The sequence below is a fragment of the Carassius gibelio genome, chromosome A10 (genome assembly GCF_023724105.1).
Source record: "Carassius gibelio isolate Cgi1373 ecotype wild population from Czech Republic chromosome A10, carGib1.2-hapl.c, whole genome shotgun sequence".
NCBI classification, from domain to species: domain Eukaryota; kingdom Metazoa; phylum Chordata; class Actinopteri; order Cypriniformes; family Cyprinidae; genus Carassius; species Carassius gibelio.
In genome coordinates this window covers 8,967,504-8,995,105 of record NC_068380.1, presented here as the reverse complement: position 1 = coordinate 8,995,105, position 27,602 = coordinate 8,967,504, and the positions used below count along the sequence as shown (strand labels likewise).

At 36.9% G+C, this 27,602-nt stretch overlaps 1 protein-coding gene across 4 annotated transcripts in view; it reads right to left on the bottom strand.

Moving 5' to 3' along the window:
• The window catches only part of LOC128021093 (UV radiation resistance-associated gene protein), an 89,227-nt gene that overhangs the window by 44,783 nt on the left and 16,842 nt on the right, over positions 1–27,602 (bottom strand). For 3 of the 4 annotated variants that reach the window (XM_052608017.1, XM_052608020.1, XM_052608019.1), the window contains exons 7-12: positions 26,513–26,618; positions 22,451–22,577; positions 15,129–15,213; positions 12,231–12,318; positions 11,758–11,818; positions 9,552–9,717 (exon numbers count right to left, since the gene is read on the bottom strand). In XM_052608017.1, coding sequence (XP_052463977.1) covers positions 9,552–9,717; positions 11,758–11,818; positions 12,231–12,318; positions 15,129–15,213; positions 22,451–22,577; positions 26,513–26,618 — 633 coding nt within the window. The remainder of the gene's footprint in view (positions 1–9,551; positions 9,718–11,757; positions 11,819–12,230; positions 12,319–15,128; positions 15,214–22,450; positions 22,578–26,512; positions 26,619–27,602) is intronic. The other variant, XM_052608018.1, reaches the window with a different exon arrangement.

The following is a 27,602-nucleotide window of genomic DNA, read 5'->3' as shown; positions in this document are numbered from 1 at the left end:
ACATTTGCTGAAACTTCCTTCTGAAGCATGATCTGGAATGTTACTCAATGTAAAAAAAAAAAAAAAGGTTTTGATAATTGAACATGACAGCAACACAGATTCTCATTCACTTTCCTTCTGACGCTTTTCATATTCTCTCTCACTCACACCAGTGTAAAAAATGATTTATTCAAGCTGCAAATAAAACACGATTAGAACACAGCAGTATGTTTTACCAAAAAAAATTATTTTTCCTTATTTAATGCGTTACTTGCCTTTTCTTTGTAATGGTGTAATTTATCTGTAATTTCTACACCAAGTAATAAATCCTACACCAATCCTTTTTTTTAGTGGTTGTTTTTTAGTGTGATATCATAAACTAACTAAACAAAAGGAGAAGAGAGACTAGACGGGCATGTACGATTACAAAAAGCTCCTTTATGAGACCGGATATTTACATATACTTTGAGTGAGTGTATGTTTTGCATGCGTCACCTCGAATCATTTCATGACCTCATGTTAGCACACAAGCGCTATGTTCTGTTTAACCACTCTATGACAAAGTGATGGTGCTCAGCCAAGAATTGACCACTCTAAAGCAGACTCCACAAACTAACTCATCTCCTAATGCAATCACTTCTGATTTATCACATATTCACAAACAGGAAATCAGCTTCATTCAACAGTACATCTGAAGATCTTTTGTTACAAAAAAGTCAATCTTGAAATGAAAAGAGAGGAGACTGTGGTTATATTGATGGGAGGTACTTTTTACCTAACATATTTTTGTGACAAGTTTTGAGTTTTGCTGTAAAAATTAGCTTCTTTAAAGTGGTAGAGAAACGGAAATAGTCCTCCTTTGATCATTTTAAAATCATCTGCAAACGTTATGCCAACAAACATTCCGCACGCAAAAGCAATAGAAATATTTAACTTAATAAAAGGGTATATGAAAAAGTTCAGATGGATTGCGTAATAAATAACTATAACATACAGTAAAAAGTGTTCTCTTCCTGTTCGCCTCATTTCTGGTTTTAATTAAACAGCTGGGGGTGGGGGGTGGTTGTACAACTCATTCTCTTACACCAGCTCATAAAGAAACTAAGATGACAGGTTAAGTGACCCACAAATTTCTTTTGGACCTTTTCAAGACAAACGCATGTTTTAAAAGACAGGCGGAAAATGTCAGAACAGTTACAACAAGGCTATCAGCGATTAAAACAGCATTGCATGGCAGATGCTCAGTGTAATCGTTTCAATGATATTGGTAGTTACAGCTACGGTTGATTTATACGGCAAGTGCTGCCATTAGCGGTGACAGTCTGGAGGCAGGTGTTTGTTTAAAAGCAGCTAGGTTGATTTATGACTCCGCACGCCTGAAACTGCATTAAAAACACGTTAGTTATGGGGAATGTTCTCTATTTCAATGGCGAATGAATGAACAATGTGCATAGTGGGAACGCTGAAAGTATGTTTCATATATGCACAAAAAGAAAAGGAGATAGCACGTTATTATGCATGTTTGGAGTATCAGTTATTATATGTAAACAGGCAGGCGGAACACATATGCCGAGGCTTGTGGAGAGTATACATTAGTGCAGGTCATTTGGAGTAGCTGGGAAGATTATCGACAGTTCCTGGACTTATGCATGATCTGCTCCGACCACCCACCAAACGGCAGGCTGCTGCAGTATTCCCTTAACTCTCATCGAGGCCCAGTCGCACGCCAAGCGGATGCGAAGAGTGAAACTTCATAACGAAGATCGTGGCTAGTCTGGAAAACTGCAGCGTGAGTATAAAGATTCTCAGTCAAATACCAGAAGACCAAAGGGAACAACAATCAAAAGTTGAATAGGGAAGTTGAAGTTGGTCAGTTTTTTTCCAATGAAAATACAGAAAATAAAGTTTATATGAAGATCTAGGGATGCACCAATATTCATTTTCTTCCCCAATAAAATGTAATATTCATCTAATCAGCATATTGTGCAGCCCTTTTAAGAACGAAACATAATGAAGACCATAAACCTCTTCCAGACTGGAAAACTACTTAAGACCAACACCTAAGAACAAGATCATTTTTTTTACAAACAAGATTGTTGACAATTTTAAGGAAAATAAACGGAGCAATCAAAATAAGTCATTTCAAATAAGAAGGCTTTCCAAGCATCATAAACGGGTATCCCAACATATACAAGTTTAATCTGACTACTCAAAACATGCTTAAAGATGGAGACAATTTGGACCTGAAGATAATAACAAGAGCTGAATGATTTCAAGAACGATGGAAGCATGGCACGATCCACAACTCGAGAACATTTTGAAGACAGAGGGATGGAAATGAGCAGAAGACAGCCAGAGGGGATGAGGTATTCAGCTGCTGGGTACAGCATGGCTCCACGCTTCTGTCTTTATGATGAGCACTTTTATCAACTTTCAGCCCCGTCAAACTTCGTCCCTGAGGGCCACATAAAAGACTGACGAGTCTTCAGATGATATCAGCCCTTCAAGAAGTCATTATGTTATAAATCACACTGCTCACAAAATGCAATGGTTTGATCGGTATTTCTCGAATTTTATGACATGTCTGCAATTAGGAGCTGCTCATGACATGCATCCGGACAAGGAGGAACTAAGCTGTGATCCCTTCAAAGACGAAAATAAAACAACCAGTCAACCCCAAAAAAGGAAGTACATCCATCTTAGCAGACATCATCAAAATAATAATTTTCCTTTCCTTTGAGCTCACGACCACCCTCTCTGGTCTGGGAGCCGAAGCTGGCAACTCCTCAACTCATGGAGCGATATGTCAATTCCTACTTCCATTTTTATGCTTGTCATAAAGTCCTTCTGAAAAAGTGGACAGCGCCATCATATAGTTCCAAATAAAAGCCAATATGAGAGGGGGGATTGGGTTTAACGGGCCAATCTCTGGACTCCATCACCCAGAGTACATCTGGACCACATCTCCAGGCCTCTCTGAGCTCTGCGGCAATCTGCCGTGCTGCGATGGGCTTGAAGTGAAGAAATGTGGGCGCAACATGTTAGAGTCCACTGGATTTCAAGAATGCACCAAGGGGACCGAAAGAAGCTTCCAAGATTGCAAAGAATGTTATGGAAAAAGAACTGTGTGTACAAATTGTGTAGTGCTACATTAAGAGAAGAGGAGGGTCAAGGAATAGAAGATCATATTGGTATAGGAGTGAAAAAACTCCAGACCGCATCATTTGGTCACAGATGAGGCATCCCAAGTGGAGAAGGAAGGAAGGAACCGCAGAACTGCAGTCCAAGATTTTCTCACTGGGACACAAATGCTCTAATACGCATGGAAAGAAAAAGAAAAGAAAGCAAAGGCCTGGGGTGGTGGTAGCTTAATGATCAGAGCTGCTAACCTTAAATTTACGCCTTCAATCCCATATGGGCCTGAACTTTGATCCAGAAAGTTATTGAGAGCCAATTCCTGTCAGTCCAATTAGTGCATTTAACGTCAAATTGGATGGAAGTTATGGCTAAATAACAAGGAAAAGTAGTGGAAAGAAGAGTGTAAATAAGAAGGCTGCATGTCGAAAGTTATTGTTTTATGGTCGAAATGGGATTCGTCAGATTTCATTTACAAGACTGGTGGGTTGATATTCCAGCGAATGATCCGGTTTAATGGATGACCACTGCACAATTTAAGCAGCTGTAAAATCAAATAAACAGGGAAATTACTAAGAATGTGATTTTGGAATGTGGCCTGACACTATGATTACAGCTAAAGGGACATACAGATCCACATAATAATATAGGGGGGGTAAACAAATCAAACAAATTAATGTGAAACAACACCAGACACTTCAGCATTACAACTGAGCTAACAATTTGATACTTCATCAAGCACAAAAAAATCTGTAAAATATATATTCTATTTAATATATAAATATATTTTACAATACACATTTCTATCCACTCTGTCCACCATTTTGGATGCATTTGTTCCAATTCATTGGGCAACAACAAATATTCTTCTGATTTCTTCCATCAAGTTATCTACTCATTGTTTTAAGCAATCTACCTTGATTGCATTGTCCTTAAAAAAAATATATAATTTGATGCTGCTTCAGAACTTAAATTAGCATTATTTTGCTGCCTACGGTTCGGAACAACTTTTGCAGTGAGAGTGCATAAGATGCCTTAACATGATTTCTAGGTTAGGTAGTCCGTTCACTAGGATCTGAAACAGAGCCATTATAAGATAATTTCAGAAAGTGACAGTATAGAAAACAAGATCTCCAAATGCCTCACAGTTATGACACTGGGAATGTGGCCTGACAGTTGTAGATCTCAATTTATGTACACAGCAGGCTAGAAATTCAAGAATGTCTATATATAAAGTTAAGCTTTTAAGATAACAGTATAATTTCAGTAAGTGAATGCATAGAAAAGCAAGTCACATTCTTAATAACATCTCTCCAGCATCTCATTAATCACAGATCAGTTAAGTCAAAAGTGACTGGATATAGAAAATAATGGAATAATTATTAATTTGAGAATTCCAATTCAATGAGTCATCAAATTTCATGATCATCTAATAAGGATCTCACGGAAGATTTCTGGCTCTATGATTGTACTTCAATGAAAAATGACAAATTATTGCCACAATACTCACACTACACTTTATTCACAATCATTGTCCTGACAGCTTTATCATCAGATGGATAAATCTTGGCCTGGGGTTCGATCTGTGTATACACACGCTGGGTGATCTGATGAAACCCTAAACAATTTGAGGGAGGTGGGGTCAGAGGTTGTTCCAGCTTATGGGCCACCTCACTGACACCTACGAGGAGACTGGATGAAGATGATCTACAGATTGTGGGAACAGTTATAGTCTTGTTATGCACAATAGTAAGAAATGTCTAAAAACTGGAGATCAGAGGGCATAGTAGTAAAAGATCTGAGCTGGTAACCGAAAGGTTGTGATTTTGACCGACAACCAGGAAATCTATGATTGTGTGGCTTTCAGAATTGAACTGTGAATGAGTTTGAACTGAATTTGAATAGAGGTGTGTCTTGTTTCAAAGTTTAAAGCCTTTGAAGTTTGAAAGTTTCTAGAGTTTAGAGGAAAAAAAAATATAGAACAACAGACACCGACAGAATAAAAAACTATAGAATAATAGACAGAAGAACAGACAGATTGAAAAACTTACAGGTAGAAAACAAAATGTTAAAACGATAGATAAACTGAATATGATTCACATGTATTTAATTCACTCAGACCGACAGAACTGAATAAGTGATAAACAGATAGACAGAGAAAAAAACAATAGAACACAAAACCTATCTAGTCTATTCCATTCAAATTCATGCTAATGAACTGAAAAGGAGCCAATTCTTTGATTCTGAATTTTGCACAGCCCAGCCTTGAGCACGCACCTGTACCAAGTTTACTTCAAATCACTTTGGATAAAAGCATCTGTTAAATGACTACTTGCATACTAGAGCTCCAAAATCACAACCACAGACTACAAAGAAAATTCATGCAGTAAGTGCAGTTATGAAGACCTCTGGTATATCTTCCTAAACTGAAGGAGATTAATGAGCATCCTAAACTGCAGCTAGGAGAAAACCCACTACACAAACTCAAGACCCTGCTACAACAGACAGACATATGAACGCCAGACCAACAGGCCATGAGAGAGATTGTGAAGATGATTTAAACCATATTTATCAAGCATAAGGCTAACACAATGTTAAACAATGACACCTTGGGACTGATTACAGCTCACATTGCTGTAACTTTTGGTGTGTGGAGGTCACAGGGTAACAGTTGGATTGGGGGTAATATGATCTGGTACAGGCCAGGCTCGTGCGGAGTTAATTACGAGGTCCACATAGGTCCCTCCATTCTCCTTCTCCTTGTAACTCATATCTTAATGAGCTTTGGAGTCTGACGTCTGACTGGCTAGACCTTCATCTTCTCAGCGGCACCTGATTCATCTGCAAACACACATACATGGGACCGTTTTAACAGCTGAGCAGCTTCACCCCCTGCTCAGCTGCTGCTAATGGCGGTGTACGTTCACAAACACACAGGCTGAGGGTCACGAAGAGTGTATCCTGATTGTTGTTTGACTTTCATAACAGCGCTGTCTCCAGGGAGTCTCCGTGACTGGCAGAGCGGGAGGTGGGCGGCCGAATGTACTGTCTTTGAACCCTGTGAAGGGTTTCTGCTTTGCCGAAAGATGGCCTATTGAGTTACATTCATGCAGCTGAAAATTGCAGAACATCTAGGGATGTAGGCATTAATGTTGAACGCAACAAATCGGGACCCTTGGTGGGGGATGTCTGGGCTAGACATAACTGAAAATCAGAAATGTGCAAGAGCTAATCGGAGCCAGCCACTGTTAGAGATGTGGACATTTCTGCTGCTGGAGGACTCAACAGATAAATCAGACACTATTTTGAATCTTTTTGAAAAATATTTTGTCTGTGTAGAGTTGAGGATTAGCTAAGCGTCACTTAAAGTAGTGAATCTTTTAATTTAAATGGGGTGGTCCATATGGAAATAAAAATGTAGTAATCGTTTACTCATCCTCATGTTGTTCCAAACCTGCATATTTTTTTTTTCTTTTTTCGGAACACTCAAGATATTGAAAACTGTTTTTTTTCCAACAAAGTAAGGGTTGTGAAAATGATGGCAGAAGATTTGTTTTGGGTTGAACTACATTACAGTAGCTTATTAGTAGTTCAAGCTGCTTACAAACTAGCTTTTAATTGCATTTATTACAAAATGATGTGTAGTTTGATGCAAATGCACCAAGTTAGATGCATTTAAATATTTAAATATGGATGAATTTAAATTGCAGAATCAAAAACAAGCAAACAGTTTAATAAGAAGTCTGTTATGCTCACCAAAGCTGCATTTATTTATTATTTTATATCAAAAATACAATAAAAACCGTAATATTGGGAAATATTCTTACAATTTTAATTTAGTAAATTTAATGTGATTTAATCCTGTGATGCAAAGCTGAATTTTCACCTGTCATTACTCCAGTCTTTAGTGTCACACTATCCTTCAGAAATCATTTCAATATGCTAATTTATTATTATTATTGTTAATAATAACAATAATTAACCACAAAGTTCCTGTAGCACAAAAAAAAAAAAATAGAACATTGTGCTTTTTTATGGCTTTTATGACTTTTTTTGTTTTCAAGGAATGCATGAATTGAGAAAAAGTGTACATCAAATGCATGGATAAAAGTATCTGCCAAACGCCATTGTAACAAATAAAAATTACAATACATGTTTAAAAAAATCAATCAAGTCATGCAGTAATTGTATTTCCTGAGTCACTTCTGAGTACAAGTGCCAATCCCTAGCTGCAGTATGAAGTCATCATACACCACGAGGGGAAGAGGTGGCACAATCCAGGATTATTCTTTTACCTCCCCTCTCTCTTACCTCTCCATCTTCTTCCTCCTCATTTATAAGCTGTTGAAATCAGCCATTAATCCTACATCAAAAGCGGAGAAAGGCATCTCGACCCCCGTCATTCAAATAGGGGGCCCATCTGATTATAACAATCCAATTTTATTGCGAGTTTCATTAAGGGGCTTTTTGCCATGTGCGGAATGCAGGAATGTGATACCTCTTTGGGCATGTGCACCGCAGACATGTAATCAGCACACACCAGTAGCCTCATTTCTTGAATCGCTCCTGCTTAGTTACAGCACCAAAACACAGAAAAACAATAATTTGAATGAGGTAGCCGTCGCTTTAATATCAGTGCCCATACATTCTGGCATTAAAATTCCAAGGTCTTTAGACTCCAAAGGCCAAGCCCGAAGCGTGTGCATCCTTCTCCATGGCAACCAAGAGATAGCATGCACACAAAAATTCAATTACAAGCATCTTAACACACGATAGGGCAACATCACACCCTGAGGATGTAATTTAACGTGAAATTATGAAGATAAGGGGGAAATAACTGCATTCATGGCAGACCAGGCAAACATGGTGGTTTCAAGAACTGCGTGAGAATCCCATTAGATGATGAAATGTGACTCTAGCCGCTACAGTTATAGACATAGAACAGATATCAAAGGTAAAACTGTTTACAAACAGATTTGGAGGAACAGAATGAATCTTGGAATGCGCTCAATATTGCTATCTTCAAATAACCACAATACACCTGTAACTCAGGGCTTCATAAAAATGTCATTAAAAATAAAAATAAATGAATGAATAAAAATCTCTCTACCATTAACAAAAGTATGGGAAAAGATGTAAATTCAGAATTAAGAGAAAAATAAGTCAGAATGGCTCAGAACAGCGAGAACATTGTACGAAACTCAGAATTCGAAGTTTATTAGGGATGCACGATAATATCGGCACATCGGCCGATAAAAGCTTAAAATGACCATTATCGGCATCGGCCGATATGAATATTCATTTCGAGATCTGTCAAACAGATAACAAAGTTGCTATTTGCAATATTTGTAAAGCACAAGTGATGCGAGGAGTCGTAAAACAACAGTCTTTCAACACTACAAATATGATTACACATCTTAAGAGCCGTCATCCTGAGCAGCACCAAGACCTGTTTTTCAGGTGTGAATGTCTGTCTACATTTGTAAAATAATACATTTATGGTAGAATCAGTACAGAAGAGATACATGGATTTCTCTTCAGTAAAATTAAAGTTTAAATATATCATGCAAAAAAATTAGTATATATATATATATATATATATATATCGGTATCAGTATCGGCCAAAATTATTTTGAAAATATCGGCATATCGAATCTCGGCCAAAATCCAATATCGTGCATCCCTAAAGTTTATATATTCCAAGTCTGACTTTTCTTTCTCAGAATTGTGAGAAAAAAAGGTGACAATAATTTTCTGTAGCAGAAAAGGGCTTCCGTATAAAAATGACAAAAAATAAAATAAAATCAAACAAAATAGAATTAAACCCTTTAAATATTACAAATAAAAAGCACATAAAATGTACATTACAAATTAACTCTACTAAAATCTCAAGTCAGGAAGTTATGCAGCTTTGAAAAAATGTCAATTAGTAAAATACACAAAAACAAACTTAAGACACCAGTGAGACCCTCTTTTCGGGGATGTTATTTATCTCCCATGTTGCAGCAGACGTGGTAATCTACTGAGAGGGAGGATGAGATAAAAAACAAAAAAAAGATGAAAGAAAAGAGAGTTTAAAAGGAATGGATGAAAGGGAGGCGAGGTGGGCACATGAAAGTCAGAACCCCACGGCGTTTAAGTAGCGTTTAATCCAAAAAGGGCCTTAAACCACCACTGAACACACATACTGAACCAGACAAGTTGGACAAATTACACACGCATAAACCGCAGGTGCAAAAAGATGCATAAATATTCCCATGTTAAGGGAAGAAAGTCTTTAGAACGTAATGCATAAGATAAATCAATTAGTTTGTTTTTGTTGCTTTTCTACTGTCAACTATTAATTTTCAAAAAAAAATGATACAGAGCAATGAAAAATGTAATTAATCACCAAGCAATAAAACTTAAAGAATCTGAAAAAAAAAAAACATTCTTACTCTCTCTCCTTCTCTGAGAGTTTGTCAGTGATGGTGTCTTTGATGGAGGAGCGGGAACCCTTCTGGATGACTGGATACCTGAGTGGAATATGGAGGAAGCTGGATATCATCAGCACCAGGTGTGCCGTGTAACCCAGAGCCACCGCAACAGTCCCGTCATCTTTTGCTGCAGCAAACAGAGGAAAACACAGACAAAAGGCTCAAATAAGAGAAAATTTCACAGCAAATAAAACTCAAATAAGACAGGTGAATCTCAAAGAACATTCTGGGTCATATTTAACCACCCAAAATCAAAAAGGAAAGAAATCTTTTAAGAAAGAAGATTTTTAGGATCACTGAACATCAGAGCAACTGAGGACGCAGTCAAAAAACAGAAGAGAGGGGGTGGAGTGAGTAGTAGCTCTTTATCATTTAATAACATGATGTGAACAAGGTAAAAAGGGTGCTTAAACATTGAGGAATTTTAACCAAAGGATGTCGCAGACCCTAAAGAGTCATAACTCCATGAAGAAAATGGGCATCTGATGTCTGAGAACATTAAATAAATGTCACAATGCACAAAAAAGTTCTTCATTTCAGTTGAAGTCAAGATTTGTACATTCTGATTTAAAGGATGAGTCCCAACAACTGAAGTTCACTGACTCCAATCTGAGGTTATAAATCAGAGGCCATTTGTTAAGTTGATGGAAGCTGATAAAGGCCATTCATTTTGTTCAGTCTCCTTAGGGTTGAGTTACAGGGAGCCGCATAACAACCTTATATCATGCAAAACTTCATTTCACTCCAGCGATGCCCTTTCCTGATGGGGTCAAAGGCATCACCAGAGGCTAAAAGCTACTCTAAAAAAAAAAAACAAGGATCGGCTAATGCTAGTGTTCAGTCTTTAAATGTGCATAATCACACTGCGACGTGTGCATTTCCTAAATAATTATATGCAATCTAAATCACTCTGATGGCCCCGTTTTTGTCTGAACCGCAACCTTTCGGTGCATTACTGGTAAATTTAAACAAAAAGCCCAAATGCCAAGGAAAAAATATTTGTTTGCTAAGCAACTGGAAGGACAACTCTAACAAGTAGCCATAAAAACCATACTTTTTGTGCTTTATCATAAACATGCATCCAAACTACATTCCCCAGACATCTCTGCAGCTACACGTGCTCCACTGTACTCACTACGCTTTAGCTAACAGACGGTTTCCATGCTAGAACAGTCACACATTTCCAAATGAAAACAACACGCTGTGGACACAGACCATATCACTTATGGAAAGCTGTGGGAGATATATTTTGTATAATAAGTTGTACATGCATACGAGTTGTCATTTTGTGCTTTCAAAATGCATGAGAAAGTGTGCCAAGCAATAGCTACATATGTGAAGGACTGCACACGCATGTATGTGAATATGCGTGCCGCTGAGTGCCCAGTTCAACCTGGCTTCCATTAACCTCTCTGTTCTTTTGAAGTCATGCCTTCCCTGCCTGAAAAAAGCCAAACCTGATTCCCTGCGACACATACAGTGCTGCCCAAAGGACACATGGGAAATGAGATGAATAACTCTCCCCACAGCCAGCACAACAAAGGACATCACTTGTACCCATCAAACACAATTCATTTTCCTTATTAAAAACCCCAAAAGCCTAACTATAGGGAACTGGGAGAAGAATGCCCTAATAAAACCCTTTTCTCTTATATAATGGGAGAAGTCAGAAGGTCTGACCACGGTTATTTCTATGAGTGATCTCACTCATGACCACAAGTTGAAGGGTTCCATGGACACAGGGCTTCGCTGATCAGAACAGAGGAGGATGATTGATTGATGGCCTGAAGCCTGTGATCCACTGCCAGACTAAAGAAGTGAAGTGAAGCAGAACTGACAGGGGATTCAAGAGCTCCTCTCCAGAAGAGTTTAAACTTGCTGTATCTGATTCTGATCTGATTTAATCATAAGATTGACAGCACTGGTTTAGGTCCCTCCTTCCGCTTAGTATGCTTGGAAAGATTCACTCTATATTAGAGAACAGAAAATGAGGACGCATTGTGGACTGACTTGAGAGAAAGCAAACACTTCTTGGCATGACTCTCGGCCTAGCCTATAACCTGAAAATGGCAAAATAATGCGCAATTCATTGGTTAGGGAATAAATCGGTCTGTCTCAACTTAGGAATGTTCATAAAGTGTATTTAATAGCCGAACTCCAAACTTACCTTGAAAGTCTTCTGAATTGGGCAGTTTGACACCACAAATCACATAATCATTCTGATTGTTCTGCAAGGAAAACAACAGAAAAGCAGTGGTGAGCACAGCAGGAGCAGCTGATTAATCAAATCCTGTATACAACAGCTGAAAAAGCTTGGCAGAGGATAGTTTGGTATGAATGTGGTTTTCTGCTCATTTTCACTGGCTTTACTCTGTAAGCTGATTTGACTGGCAGCGGGACTCTGTGGGCACCAGTCAATGTACGCACTGAACAGTAGTTCTAGGTCATACTGAGATGGTGGGAAACCCAAACTTGTTAACAGCCAGTAACACCAGAGTCTGCAAAAGACCCAGACCTCTAACATTCCCAACATGCCACGTGCTCCAGCCATCAGCACAAAACAAAAAAGACAGGAAGCTCTATTATGATTGTTTTTGCTGAGTGTGTTTAAACTGTTTGTGTGTGGAGTTAAACACTCACCACATCAATGGGATAAATGTAGGACAGCTCTGATATAAGCTGACGACAGCGGAAGGTGAGCTGGGCGTTGGATTTTAGAAACAGCTCCCTGTTGAAGAACAAACACAGAAAAACATCAATATATATTCAAATTAAGTGTTATATATATATATCGTTAAAATTAAAATATATTTTTATTTCTATATTAATAATGTTTAATAATTATCTTGCTAATACATATAATTTCTGATAGCATTTATTATTATTATTATTATTATTATTATTATTATTATTATTATTATTATTATTATTATTATTATGTAGTAGTAGTATATTAATAATAATAATAAAATTATATTTAATAAATACATTAAACAAAATAAATGAATAATTTAAAATATTATATTGCTGCAAAAATAATAATAATGATAATAATTGTATTATCATAATTTATCTTTATTTTTATTTATTTCTATATTGATAGTTAATTTTTATTATTATTGCAATAAATTAATAAAAATTATAACAATCAAATAATTGAGAAATTATTATTATTAGAAAATAATAATAATAATAATAATAATAATAAAAGTTATGATAGTAAAAACTATAGTTGTTAATAATAATAATACAAATTCTAAAAAATATATATCATTATTATTATTACTATAGAAAATGAAAACAAATGACTTGTGTAAATATACTACTCTAAGAAACCTGTGTTCGTGCATCCACTAAAAACAAACATGGGAAAAATTGGTTTAAAAGAAAAACTGACTTTTGAAAAAGGTTTTAGCAAAGATTTACATATTTTAAGTATGCTTTTAGTGTCCTAAACTGTCTAAATGCTTTTTGGAGCTACTGTATAACCAGCCAAAGTCAGCTGGAAGACAGGAAATAAAGGAGTCCAAATGACATGGAGACGAAAGAGAAAAAGAACAAGAGGAAAAATAAGTATTAATTGCAATGTTTATACTGGCTTTAGGAAGTTCACTTTGCCAATGATGCTCTAAATCATCTCTCTAGTAATGGTAAGAACTACTAAATTATCATAACTGCCAAATTACAATGAACTTCCTCCACTCTGACCCCATCCTCCAGTGGTACAACCAACCATAATCAGAACACATCTGTCAAGTAGGGGACACACCATTACCTCAAGACGGAGTGGGGGGTAGGGGGATGGGCGCAGCTAAAACCAAGACCTGACTTGGTGAGGTGCAATAGGTTGAAAAAATGTTTACTTTCCATGTTCAGTATTCAGCTACTGGGTCTGTGACTTTAGGAGAAAGATGAAGAGTAATGATAGAGGATAATGTGGTATTCATTTACAGCCATGAAAAAGAGACAGGAAGGAAATAATGATGAGGTATGAAGGATGTACCTTCGTTACTGGACTATAGCTTACATGTGGGTCCACCAGGCCTGCTCTACACCACCCAAAATCCAGTCAAAACATTTCTATCCAACCACTTTTAAACTGTGAATATAACTTGATCTGTGTTTACTGGAAGTGGGTCGTGGATGTGCAAAAAACAGCACGAGATGTGAATCAACACCCAGAAGCGTCCATCGCCAGTCTGTCCAAATGTGTATGACTGTAGTGGCAGTACTTTAAGGGGAATTAATTTAAACTTATATTTATGAGTTATTATATAATAATATGAAGGCTCTTACGGTCACCAAGGCTGCATTTATTTGATTAAAATTATAGTAAAAACTAATATTATAAAATATCATTAGAATTGGTTTTCTATTTGAATATATTTTAAAATGTCATTAATTTTCAGTAGCCAGTATTCCAGTCTTCAGTGTCACATGGTCCTTCAGAAATTATTCCAATATGCCATTTTTTGCCATAGATTTTAGTTTTTTTTATTATTATCAAAAATTTAGAAAATGGTTAAACTGCTTCATACTTTTGTGGAAACCATGATAAACTACCATTCAAAAGTTTGAGGTAAGAAATATATATAAATAAAACAATAAGTTATACTTTTATTCAGCAAAGATTCATTAAACTGAATTGAAATAAAGACATTTAAGACACTTATAAATTTACAACAAAAATGTTACCATCGAAAATAATAATTTTTTATTGTATTAATATTTTTACCATATCTGAGTAAACGAATGCTGTATAAATAAATATAACACATACATTTACATAAGAAATATATTCTGTAATTAAATATAAAATATAATAAAAATAATATTTATTATATTTTATAATAAATAATTTTTATAATTTTATATGAATAAATTATAATATACAATATATTTTAAAAAATATGTCATCATATAATGAAAATCAGTAGTTGGCGGAGCGATAAGTCATGGTTAGTGTTTTGACACATGAGCTTAGGTGTTTATGCGGATGATGCTAGTTCAACACTGGATTATATAATTTACTGATCCCATTCCCACCTTCTGACTGTTGATGTCTACTAAATAAAAATGTATTTAAAAAAAAAAGGCAAACTGACAAAAACAACATATATAATACCAATGTTTATTCCAACAATACCCAAGGCCTGACATCTGTGCTTCAAACAAGAGTTTGAGGAACACCACCAGACATACAAAAGCATTATTTCAGAGGTCAACCCACTGTGTGTGACCCTTTGGGTCATGTCAAACCCATCAGCACTGGCACAACATACTCTGCTTATTGTCAACCGATGCAATTCGAGTGGGTGGGAAAACACAAATATATCCTGCATGCCCTCAGTCTGTTTGAGTTGACCACCTAATCTCCCAAAGCGCCCCCAAAAAACGTCTGAACGAAGGAGTACCCCATTCTGCGGCCCATCATGGTAATGTCTGACAGATGTGAGACCACTGGACTGGAGGGTAGAGAATGAGGGATGAAAAAGAGAAAAGAGCGGGACGGATAATTGCAGGTTGCAAATCTCTCACCTTTTGGCAGTGCATTCCTTCTGTAACTCCGTCAAAGATTTGCGCTCAGACTCCAGACCCTGATGCCTGGTAGACGACGCCTCCCCTGAGGAGAAGAACACAGACAGGTGGAGAGAATAAAAGAGAGAGAAAAGACAGGAACAGGTAGTCTCATGTGTGTTTGTACAGGTGGGTAAGTATGTCTCATTTTGATGGCAGTCTATTTAATTGTACCATCATAAAACATAGACTTTCATCATTCTGAAAACATTTCCTCTACAGGCAACATAAAACTAATTGAGATTCAAAAAATGCTTGTACGTTTTTTTTTCTTTTTTTTTTTTTTTGTTACATAAATATAACTCCTCAGCATTATAATAAAAAGATGAGACCATATAATCAAAACACTGGATAACGATTCCCAGAAGCAGGATAAGACGTGCTTAGATTACAAAAAGTCGTTTGTGAAATTCCAGTATATTATATAGTTTCTAAACTGTTATTGTTCTTTAGTACATTTATGTGTGTTTACTCAACTATGAACTTTGGCCCCGTGAACTTTAAAAAAATTACAATTAAAATATTCTGTTCACAAGTAATATTAAACTTAATTTTCATAATGGCACACAAAATTTTGTTCAAATATTATTGGTGCAAAATCGTTGTTTGTGATGGAAACAATGGCGCAAATAATATGCTTAAAAATGGGTAGAAATCATTTTACACACATTGGGCCTCATTCATGAAACAGGGCAGAACAATTTTTTGTGTAAATCATTCGGAAAGTCGCTCTGATGTAAATTTTGGATTCATGAAAATGTTTGTATTTTGAAAATGTTAGTTGGTACGAAAGAAATGTACACCTGCTCCCTACCACATGTAAATGGTAAATGGCTTAAAACGTTCAAACGTTCTGTATTCTTTTAGACAAACTGATGACACTGCAATTTTATGCACTATTTATTATAATGATATTTAAAAAGTAAATTTTCCCTGTCTTTTTTCGTTTTTCACTCTTTAACTTTTTGTAAAATGCAGAGCTGGTAACTGTCCCTTTTACATAACCGTCCAATTACAGTGGAGGAGGGGCGGGACAAACACTTTAAATCTGACCTTTAAGAATAATTTTTGAATCTGGAGGAGGGTTTTCGGGAAGGTCCGTTTTACACGTAAATTACTCAAAATGTACTTTAATATTTACGAATGTTTCATGAATGAGGCCCATTGAAATGATTATGTTAATTTCATTGTTTAGATTTTCAGATTGATTAATGTTAAATCTTATTTTAGGATTGAATACCTGGGTCTGGAAAAAATTTATAATAACAAATCAAACTAAATTCTAAACATGAAAAGCATTTGATAAGTAAAAAATTTTAATGAAGGCATTGAAAAGATTCAATGGAAACAGAACAGCAAATCTCCATCTGATTTGCTGGAAAGCGATACATGGTGATGGTGTTCAAAGACATTTTCCAACCTAGCCTGCATGGCCTTACTACCCCCATGTCATCAAAGCATCAACCAGGAGTGTGCATGCGTGTGTGTGTGTATGTGTGTGTGTGTGAGTTGCAGTGGAATGCATGTGTCATCCCCACTTCTATGCAATACACTTGTGGTCGATTATTTCAGGAATAATATCAACAGAAGAAAGAAAATAGAGTAAGAAAAAGAAAGCAAGAGAGATTCATGAGATTAATGAGTGAGAAATGAAGAGAGGTGGAGGTTTTAAATTCTTTCTACCGACAGATCAAAAGGAGGATAGGCTGAAATTGTGGTGTGCCTCAGGTATCTGTCTTAGGACCAATACATATACAGTATTGGCCAGAGAAGAACTAGCCCCCCCCCCCCCCCGACTGAGCCTGATTTCTCCCAAGGTATTTTCTCCATTTCTTTTTCTGATGGAGTTTTGGTTCCTTGCCACTGTTGCTTTTGGCTTGCTTAGTTGGGGACGCTTGACTGATTGCACAGACAGTAATGTAAGAGAGCCGAACTGGATGATGACATTACTGCATCATTAATGACCTGACTTTATCTGGAAAAAGGACTCTTTGTTTTTGTCCTGCATTATTTACAAACTATTTTCCTGTTTGACACTGTAAAGCTGCTTTGACACAATCTGTATTGTAAAAGTGCTATACAAATAAAGGTGACTTGACTTGACATACAGTATACATATGTCAATATATGTGGTCAGGATTGCAGAAAGATTCTAAAAATAATAATAATAATAATTAAAGGAAGAAAGTCGGGTTCGGAATATCAAGAGAGAGAGTAAACAATGACAATTTTCATTTTTGGGTGAACAATTCCTTTAAAGAGTTGATTGTTTTCTGTTCTTTGCCACTTCACTTACATAAAATAAGAGGATGAGGGAAGATGAGAGTAGAAAGAGAGCAAATCAAAGCAGACTGTCTGGTTTTAAAGAAAGAGGGGCAAAATTGCTTTGTTCTGATCCACACTTGTAAAACAGAGAGCGTCTGCTTTATAATATGCCTCACATTCTCTTCTCTTTTCCTGCTCTGTGGGATCCCTCTGTCCTAAAGCAAAGCTTGGCGGGACATCCTGGACCCTGGTGCTGTCTTTCTGAAGACATGGGAGGTGTGAACCAGGGAAATTGGAAGAGAGATCATTGTCGCTGGAGCAAAGCGGTCCCATCTGCAAAGCCTTGAACCTCTCATTAGGACTAGACAGCAGGAAAAAGAAAAAGGGCCAGAGGCAGAGAAAAAGACTTAAAGGTCTAAACGCTTTTGTTCTCTACTTGTTGTACTTTAAACGATCCCCTATGACAAACTCTGCTTTAGTAATATTGCCTCTCTCAGCCATCAGAGTTGTCAGCACCAGGTTAAGGCCTCCTCTTCACCGCCCACAACTTTCCTAAAGACTACTGGGAAACTACTCTGGAGAAACAACAGCAGAGGTTAAAGGGATTGTTCACCCAATATTATAAATTCTGTCATCATTTACATCATTTTCTTTTATGTTCCACAGAAACAACTGATCTTGAAAAATACAGATGGAAATATAGATTGACAAAGCTTTGTTTTTTTTTTTGCAAACAAGATGAAAAAATGCATGAAAGCTAAACCACAGAAAATTGAAGCAAACAGGTGTTCTAAAAAAGGACTAATCAAAGTGTGTCCTCTTTCGCTGTTCTAATATTTTTTTTAATTCTTACAATTTTCCTTTTCGTTTGTGGAGTGCCTCCGCATCTGACGTTTACAGGCCCTCGGTCCTGAGTGCAACTGCAGATCATAAGAATGTCAAATCCCTTTTACGGCCATAATTTAAAACATTTGCACGGACGTGATGAGAAATTTAGAGTGAAGGAAATGGTGACAGGAGGCTTGACCCTGCAAAGCTTTATTCTGTGCTTCAATGGAAACAAGGAAGCGCTCAGCGACCAGAACCGGCAGGGGAGTGCGAGAGCGCATGACTGCAGCTTTGTACATTAAACAGAGATGAGACGTGGTTACACTTAAGTCATTTTGTGCAATTTCTGGCAATCTCCCTTTGTAAGTGGGATAAACTACGGTAGTTTTGAAAGGAGGCTTTCATGCTGTTTCTCAGGGTACTGTGGCCCGGTTAGTATCACAGCAAATAAGTGGTGACTGACAATAGCTTAAAGGACCATTAGTGTTTAAATGAAATTTGGGTGTGGGGGATTTGTTAGCAAGAATGGGAAAGGAAGGCTTCAACTGAAAGGAACATGACGGGAAAGAAAAAAAAAGAAACTCTTGTTTCTCTCATATCGCTCCCTGAAGAGAGTGTTTTTCTCCCTGTTCTTTACTAATGATAACCCACTGAATATCTCATACTAAGGAGATGTAAGCAAAGCAGGGAAAGGGAAGCAAAAATATTAAATATTAAATTTTTAATGCAATATAAAGGCCATCCAATCTTTGTAAGCAACCTTTTGGATAACCGAATTGATGCATTAATATTAAATGCTTTTGGTAGTTAACGCAGTGCCCTATAGTTTCAGTGATGACTATTTCACTATTTTCGGTAACGTAGACTAACCATGTTCCGTACACTTTTCGCTATTCACCGCACGCCAGTGACCACTCCTCCGTTGTAAAAAGACATACAAGCATGCTTGTATGCTCATTCTCCGGGGGAATACCTATTACACAGTCTACACTTTGATTGATGTCTTTAGGACCAATAGTTTTTGAGAAAACTGGGGAAAATTACCACCTCCGCCAGTGTACGGAAGATTATAGGGGTTAACGGTTGTCCGTACAGGCTTATAATGATGTTCCGTACAGCGCTTATTACTTGATTTTATTGGCGAAAATGGACATTTAACTTATCAAAGGTGAGCTGTTTATTTATTTTAACTGCAAGAAAACATAATTCCAATAAATATCAAAGATTATTACCTTTTTATTTGATCAAAATACAAGTTAATGGCTGCTTTAATAAAGGGCGCATGCGAGTTAGGCATGATTGTGTCGTGAAATTAAATATGACATGTGAGTTAAGCATGAGCTATGTGAAAGGTTAGAGAACATAATTTCCTTATCTTTCTGAAGATGCAGAAAATGAGAAGGGCACTGATTAATTTAAAAAAAAAAAGGTTAACCAATGTGAAAACTTCATAAAGTAAGAGATCTCTGCCGCCAGTCTCAGGTGAGGGTGACGCTAAGTGGTTATCGCCCGCAATCGATGCTTAAACACTCCCATTTCAAAGCATTTATTCAACAAAAAGTTATATATTTAACAATTTGTGATAACATAATATTCATTTAATAAAGGCTGTAGTACTGTGAGAAACATAAGTGGAATAGAAATGTACATTTTCGCTGCTCTAGTTGTCTTCCTCCCAAGCTGAAGTTTTGAAGTAAATCTTCCCCACTGTCCATTTTCAAGCACGGTGGGCGCAACGAGCAAACTTACTCAAATATTACTGAAACAAACAGCGGATTGGTCTCTGTTTAAATCGGGAGTGAAAGAGAGAAACATAAGGATGACACAGATATATATTTTATGTACGAACTGTAATTATTTATTCTGCAATCGGCGCTAAAACGTCACCTGTACGGAACATCGTTTTGTACGGAACATGGTTAGTCTACGTTAACTGAATTTAAACTCAAATAAAAATAAAATAAAAAACTAACAAAACTTACAACCTAAAATACTTTAGTGAAAAAAAAATTGGCATCTGACTGATGTAAGTTGAAGTACTAAAATTAATTAAATTGAAAAATATATATATAAAAATAAAAATTTTGCAACATTTCTCATATTTATTTAGGTTTAAATTGACATACTAAATTAACTCAAACTAAAAATGAAATAAAAATAAATAATTAAAACAACTAGACATATATTTAAAAAAACTACTAAATGACAAAAATACAGTGAAATTACTAAAACTTTAACTAAAATGAAAATGAAAGGGGAAAATATAAAAAAACAATAACAATACTAAATTAACACTGACTAAAATGAAATGTGAATAAATTCAAGCTAAATAGAAATTATTTTAAAAAAACTAAATCAAAAAAAAAAATGACAAGCAAAAAAAATTGTAAAACTTAAAAAATAAAATTTTAATAAATAATACTAAAATAAACATGGTAGAGTGCAGGATTTTTGCATTTTAAATTATCCATTGACTTCCTTACAAATTTGGTAATGCCAAAAGAAAGAAAGAAAGAAAGAAAGTAAATAAATCAAAGAATAAATGAAATGGGGGTCAAGCGGTGTGCCTCTTACTCCAGTTCAAATAACTTTTTTTTTCTTCGGCACATAAAAAGTCTTTTCCTATGTGTGAATATGAATGGGCCGCTCCCTTCAGCTCCAGTTAGGACAGGCTCTTCTCGGCAGAGGCTGTTGGGTAGACTTCATCCATCTAGAACAGACCTTTCCCTGAACCCCAAATCTGTTGTTTGTTTCTACACACTAGGAGATCGGGATTACAATGCATTGTGGGATGGCAAGTACCAGGCCACTCAATCATTATAGTTGTGCAAGCGTGCGTATATGTATTCTTTATGAACCCACAGTATGCAGCCCAACCCTCTAGTCAAACACCAGCCACCACATCAATCAAACTCACCTCTTTGCACCTCCCACCCATGCTCAACAGTTGGCAAATAAAAAGAGTAGGATTCAGAATTCAAACATGAATGGCAGGACGCTGTGATGAATGGGGCGGGAAGGAACTTAAGCTTTGGATAAACTCTGAATGTTCAGTGTCCGCCTGCACAGTTTGAATCTTTGATGGAAGCAGTGTAGAGTAACATAAGAGAATAATGAGACCACTAAATCACAACAAACACGGGTGGTGGAGGTCTGGACGAGCCAAAACTCCAGAAGTGCCATTTTGCTACAAGAGGATTTATCATTGGAGAAACTGACGAAATGACTAACAACATGGGTTAACTAGGCATAATTTAAAAATGAGCAAAAATCAGTTATGACAGGCAATGTATATGCCATTGGATTGGGCATGACAAATTAAAATCTCTGAAAGAGAATACAAAGTTCCCCTGAAAATGGAATATTCTAATTCCTTCTTAAAGAAATGCAATGGGAAGTCAGATTCCCAACATGAAGACTCAAACACCAGAATTCCAACAGGATGATGTCATCTGAACACTGCGAACACAGTGATTAATTGTAAACAATCCCGTTTATGCAAATTATTGAGTCTAAATTCCTGAATGACGTTATTACAAGATCATAAAATCATTTTGGCAAACGTTTGCTACGACAGGTGTGTAAAACATGGTAAATGATTTTTTTACTGCTAAATCGCTCACCTGCTAAACAAATGTTTACAATGCCTTTTGTGCTTTTATACCTCATTGAGAATTTTTTTTTTTTTTTTGGTTGGTTGGTTGGTTAGATACAGATATCAAGCTGAGTGATATCATAAATAATTGAACACATCACTAAACATTAAATAAGTTCTGAATGGCTGCAATTCTGTTACTTCCTGCGACCTTTTCAGTTTAAGTGGGAACAGGAAAAATATTTGATGTCGGACTTGATGTAAAACAACTGCCTTGCTCAATTCAAGGCATGGAAATACATTTACATGAGAAAGTGGACAGCCAGCGTTTTAGATCTGGAAATACATTTTAGCAGACGGAACTCTATACGGTCCTCTAAAATACTGGAACACACGTGAAGTTACATCAGTGAAAAAGAAGATGAAGAGTTTCACCACACTTTCAGTCTGACACATAGTTTTGGAAGAGAACGCTGCCAGACTGCACGTGTGTGGGGATTTGAACCACTGGTGTATAACAGTACAGAGGAAGAAAGAAGAAGAAGAAAAGTGGGACATGTGGGAAAAGTGGGAAAAGTTTGGTGAATTTGGTTACCTTTCTTCACAAGCTGCGTTCTCTCTTTCTGCATCATGTCCATTTCTCTCGTCAGTGCCTTCCTCTGTCTCTCCAACTCGCACCTCAGAATCCCGATACGTAGCTGCATACACTCCCTCTCTTTCTTCTGAGGAAAGAAACAGAATTAAAGTGGATCAGTTGTGTGAGAAACCTTCCTCTTTTCCATTCTAACCTATTCCATTCCAATACCTACTGCACAGGGTTGCTTAATTATTAAGAAAAGGACATTTAACAACAGATCAGACATGTTAATGCTTAAAGGTAAATTTCACAGGAATGACAATCTTTTTATCTGAATCAGGTGTGTTGACAAGGAGAGACATGCAAAATATGCACAGTTGGGGGACGCGAGGACTGGAATTGAGAACCGCTGGTTTAATATATATTAAAGAAATATAATATAGATTTTTGCGTTGTAAAACACTTAGGAAAGAAAGCACATGCAACGTTAATGTAATAAAAACGCAAGGGTTTGATTTTTTTTTTTTTTAAGCAGATTACAGCAGACATCAGTGGCAGATCTTCCCTCAGCTTCTCTAGCACCCAGCACAGATGAGTCCACAGCAGATCTATCTAATCTACATCTAGAGCCCTGCGGCTTTCGGGACTGTTAGTGAGCCAAGTGCACTAATGAGGACCAGTGATCTGACGAGGGTGAAAGTGGGATCAAGTGCAGATAGGAGAAGAAAGAGAGAGCGAGAGAAGAGATAACACAAAGGGAAAATTCACTGTCTTTAAACTCTGTGATTGGTGGTGGTGATCCCTATCATAAACTTGAACTCCAGAGTTTAATTCAGAGCAGGACGGAGGAGCACTTTAAAAAAAAAAAAAAGTTTGATCCTGGAACTCAAACATGCAACTCCAGAAACTTACAGCAAGAGCATTAATTTGATGTCTCTTTCTATAAAGACATGCTACCACACACCACAGGGTGTTGGGGAAATGGAGTGGAAATGAAGGAAATGAAATCTCCAGGATCTTGTATTTTTGCACTTGGCAGCTGAGGAAGTGTCAATCAAAGAGACTGCGATAGAAAAGATAGCACCTTTATCTTCAGATAGCCCGAACCCTTATACAGCGGGGAAAGACCTAGATCTTGCGTGTTTTACGATCAACGCCACTGGCACGACAGACATAGGACTTTTTCACACATAGTTAAATATTTCAAAAATGAACACATGCAGGCTACAAGATTTTCTTACATTTTCATGATATGGTTGATATTTAAATGTTATGCTACTTTGTCTAAAAACTAAATTAAAATAAAATAAAAAAAGATTTAAATGTAAAAATGTGGAGAAAATATCAATTTAGGCATCACAACATTATTTCTAAAAACATGAAAGTTGTTCATTGTGAAATCTTTTTTGAATCTTTTTTATTTTTGAAAAATATTACATTTAATGCTTATTCAGTTTTTCCGTTTTTAAATATAAAAAGAAAGTACAAGTTAGCAAACAAATAAATAAATTGCTCTTCTAAAAAACTACAAATTGTCCAACTAAATACAAAAATTCAAAGATTAGTTGTACACTAGCATATAGATTATCTTCAAAGCAAGCACGCATGGACTAACAGCCACAAACCTTTAAGGCATGAAACTTACATCCTCTCAAATATTAAAATCACAGTCTGCTTCAATCTGCAGTAATGAGAAAATATTGAATAATTCAGTTAGTGTAGCAATAACCGGTACAGTGTAGTGAGCGTGCATGGGCTGATTTATTTTCAGAAGTGCCCTAATAGGCTCAAAACTGACCTGAGGCCAGTGTGAAATGACAACATGGCTGTTTCAGCAGTGAACGCTCTGATCTGTAATCAGCTGCGCATAACCTCAAGCCTGAAGGAAAACTCAAAACAGATTTTTGCTCATTAAGCGCAGTAACTGATACATTTTGCAGGAATTTCAGACCTTCGCTGACCTTTCGTGCCGTCCAGGTAGCGCTCATGTGATTGAGGGAAAGTGTCAGCTATTAGTGTAAACGGATCCTGAAATTCGACATGCGGAGAACTCCAGAAACTTGCCAATTCGTTTTTGGAAAGGAAGAGACTTCACAGTCATTCACAGAGACTTGACGAACCACCGCAGAATGACGTGTGATATTATTCCCAACATGTGTACGCTTCAGAAGGCTTTTGGAGTCTTTGGATGGATATCGTATTGGATGCTGTAACAGAAATTCACTTTTTGCATGTTTGTTCATAAGATACGCTTTCTCCAAAACACTTTGGCAACTTCATTTTACGTCACAGTCATTTCAGGCTCATTTAGGTTCGAGCAACAGTGAGAGGAAAAAAGTGAGGTGAGTCATTCTTTGCTTTGGCCAACCAAAAAAAAAAAAAAACCTGGAACCAAAAAGGCCCATATGGTAAACAAGGTTTGAAAACAGAACGGCAAAACTCTAAAGAAAATGACAGACTCCAGGATACCGAGACAGCGGAGATCAACAGAAGGACCTGTGGATATCTCGCCCTCTGAGAAAACAGCATTTCAACAGGTGAAGAGGCCGCTGCATACAAACACTAAGCACTTAAACATCAAAGCCAGCTGGAGTGCGTGTGTGTGTGTGTGTGTGTGTGTGTGGGATGGGCATCTCAAGTACTGGCGTCTTTATGACTCACAAGTGTGTGAGAGGGCAAATATGAGTCAAGGAGGCTTTCATTCTCACTCATTCAAGCGATTTCTAGTGTTGTTCTAGGATGTGGTACATCTGAATATAATCACAATCCTATCTCAACCCTTCTTTCCTGTTTATAGTCTGATGCCTCATAAATAACGACAAAAAGTTAAAAATACAATTAGAAAAAAAAAATTATTTGATGTTTAATATTTGCATTAGATCACAAAACATTAAACCCAAAAAAATCATGCTTGAAAACTGGACGCTGCCTAAGTAGAGCATTGAGGCAGAGCACTAAGCTTTGGATCGGAGTTCTGAAGACTTCAAGAGAAGAAGAAAAATATATAATGTGTGCATGATTATGCTCATTCTGTGAGGAAGTTGTCTTGAGCATTTGCAGCCTACTGGAAGACGAGGGGCTCTTTAAGTGTTCATGAACTACAAACACAACTTGAAAACCTCCCCGGACGGCTGCGTTATTGCAGCTGCTGCCTGCCTTGAGAAATGCTAAATATGTTTTCCTTTTACTTCTCATTCTTCTGCAGAATACAGTGAGTGTGGAAACAGAAACATATGCTTTTTTTGGTGACAAGGGCACAGTGATATGTAGAGGAGGAATAAAGCAGTGGGATTCAGGAAATCTCTAAATCCATCAAAACACGGGATACAAGAACCACCTGAGGACTTAATGATGGATTTATGAGGATCTGTGTAACACAAAGATACAGAACGCTAAGGCCATTTACCATACTGCTGCTGTTTGTATTGAGACTTCCTGTCTCAAACTGATGGTACTAGCACCAGCATACTAAACTAGCAAAAAACAACACTGAAACAGCTCGAAATATTGGTTGCAAGCTTTGAATCTGTAAAACCATTTCCTTCCCTGCGAATGTTTTTACCCATTCAAATTTCTTTGCAAAGAAAATCTATGTAATGATATCTTTTTATAATACAAGCACCAGCTAATAGTATGTACTTTTAATTTGTAATGTTTTCCGATTGCACTTTCAAATAACATTGAAGTGAAATGCTTGTCTGTTACACTGCTAGATTTGCAGGTCTATACTTCCATCCCTCATGAAAGTGTAATTCTGTGAGCCTGGAAAGACAATATCCCCACTACAAAGTGAAGTATTGAGTTTTAAATTGAGTTTGACAATCTGCTATAAAATTCTGTCAAGCATACAGCAACTGTAAATTTTAGCCTTTTATACTTGCAAAGGTGCTTTACTGAGTCTTACCATCAGTGCTATGTGCAGTACCAGGTGCAAAGGAAAAGAAAACCCAACAGGCCAGATAGGATTTATGAGGTTAGAGAATGCATACAGAATATAAAAATAATCCTGAATGAATAAGTGCACACAAGCAGACCTAGACAACCCAAGAAATCCCACTAGTTTGATTTGTTGCATCTCACCTTTTCTGTGCAGGATGCTGTTGTCCTCAGTTTCTCTTCAATTTCCTTCCCGATCTTCTGAACAGTCACCTGGGTCTGCTTAATGGCTCTCTGGGCCGTTTGAAGCCTGTGGAGGAAACACACACAGGATGCAGCACTGTTAGGGTTGAGAATCTGAGGAAGAATTGGTTCCAAGAACTGGAACTGGATGATTTCAGACATGAATGCAGACAGAACATCGTAATAATCAGAAGAGTCTCCTCCACCACAGAAAAAAAGATGACGTTTTATCAGAGCTGAGCCTAATAAACATACTACAAAGACAAAAAAGGGTTTGGGGGTTATTTCTTTGAATTTGAAAAGTTTTGAGCATTTGTATACCAAAACCTAACTGAAACACTATCAGGGTTTGGATCTTGACTCAAATAAATGGAATTAGGTCAATCAAATGAAGAACGACAGCGGACTTATGTAAACAACTACACTCAGATGTAATGGAAACAGAATGTGAAGGGGAGATGATTTCACATGGTGACTGATTTCAGATTATTATTTGCAATAATTAGAGAACACATAAACCGAAACCTCATGACAGGACCCCTGGACCAAAGGAAGGTCAGGCGGGGTTTTTGTATTGTTTGTTTATTTCCCAAAGGCAATGGGCTTGTTAAGATAAACTTTTATAAATAACAGGATTGTTAAAAGATTAATAACGCCGCAGATGGGTCGCTTCTTTGTGCCTGTTTTTGTTTGTACCATGGTTCTCATTTGGTGCCTCGTTTTCTGACTCATCTGGTTTTACAACCACACCAAATGGTTTCAATACCCATTGTTTAATCACGGGGGTATGGTGAAATTTTTGGATTCACCTGAAGGCCATTCCAAGACAAGAAGGTAATGGGTATAAATATTCGGTCAAAGTGTATTTAGGAATTAGTGCTTCAGGGGATTTTAATACAGTTCCAGAAATATAGCCTTTAATTTAGTTTATCTGTTTCTCCAACCAATTGCAGACAGTAGACGTGTTTAGGAAACCTGTCACCAAACAGAATGCAATTCGATTTTTGTGCCACTAGGGGCACAAAATACCACATTTACTGTAAAGAGGAAT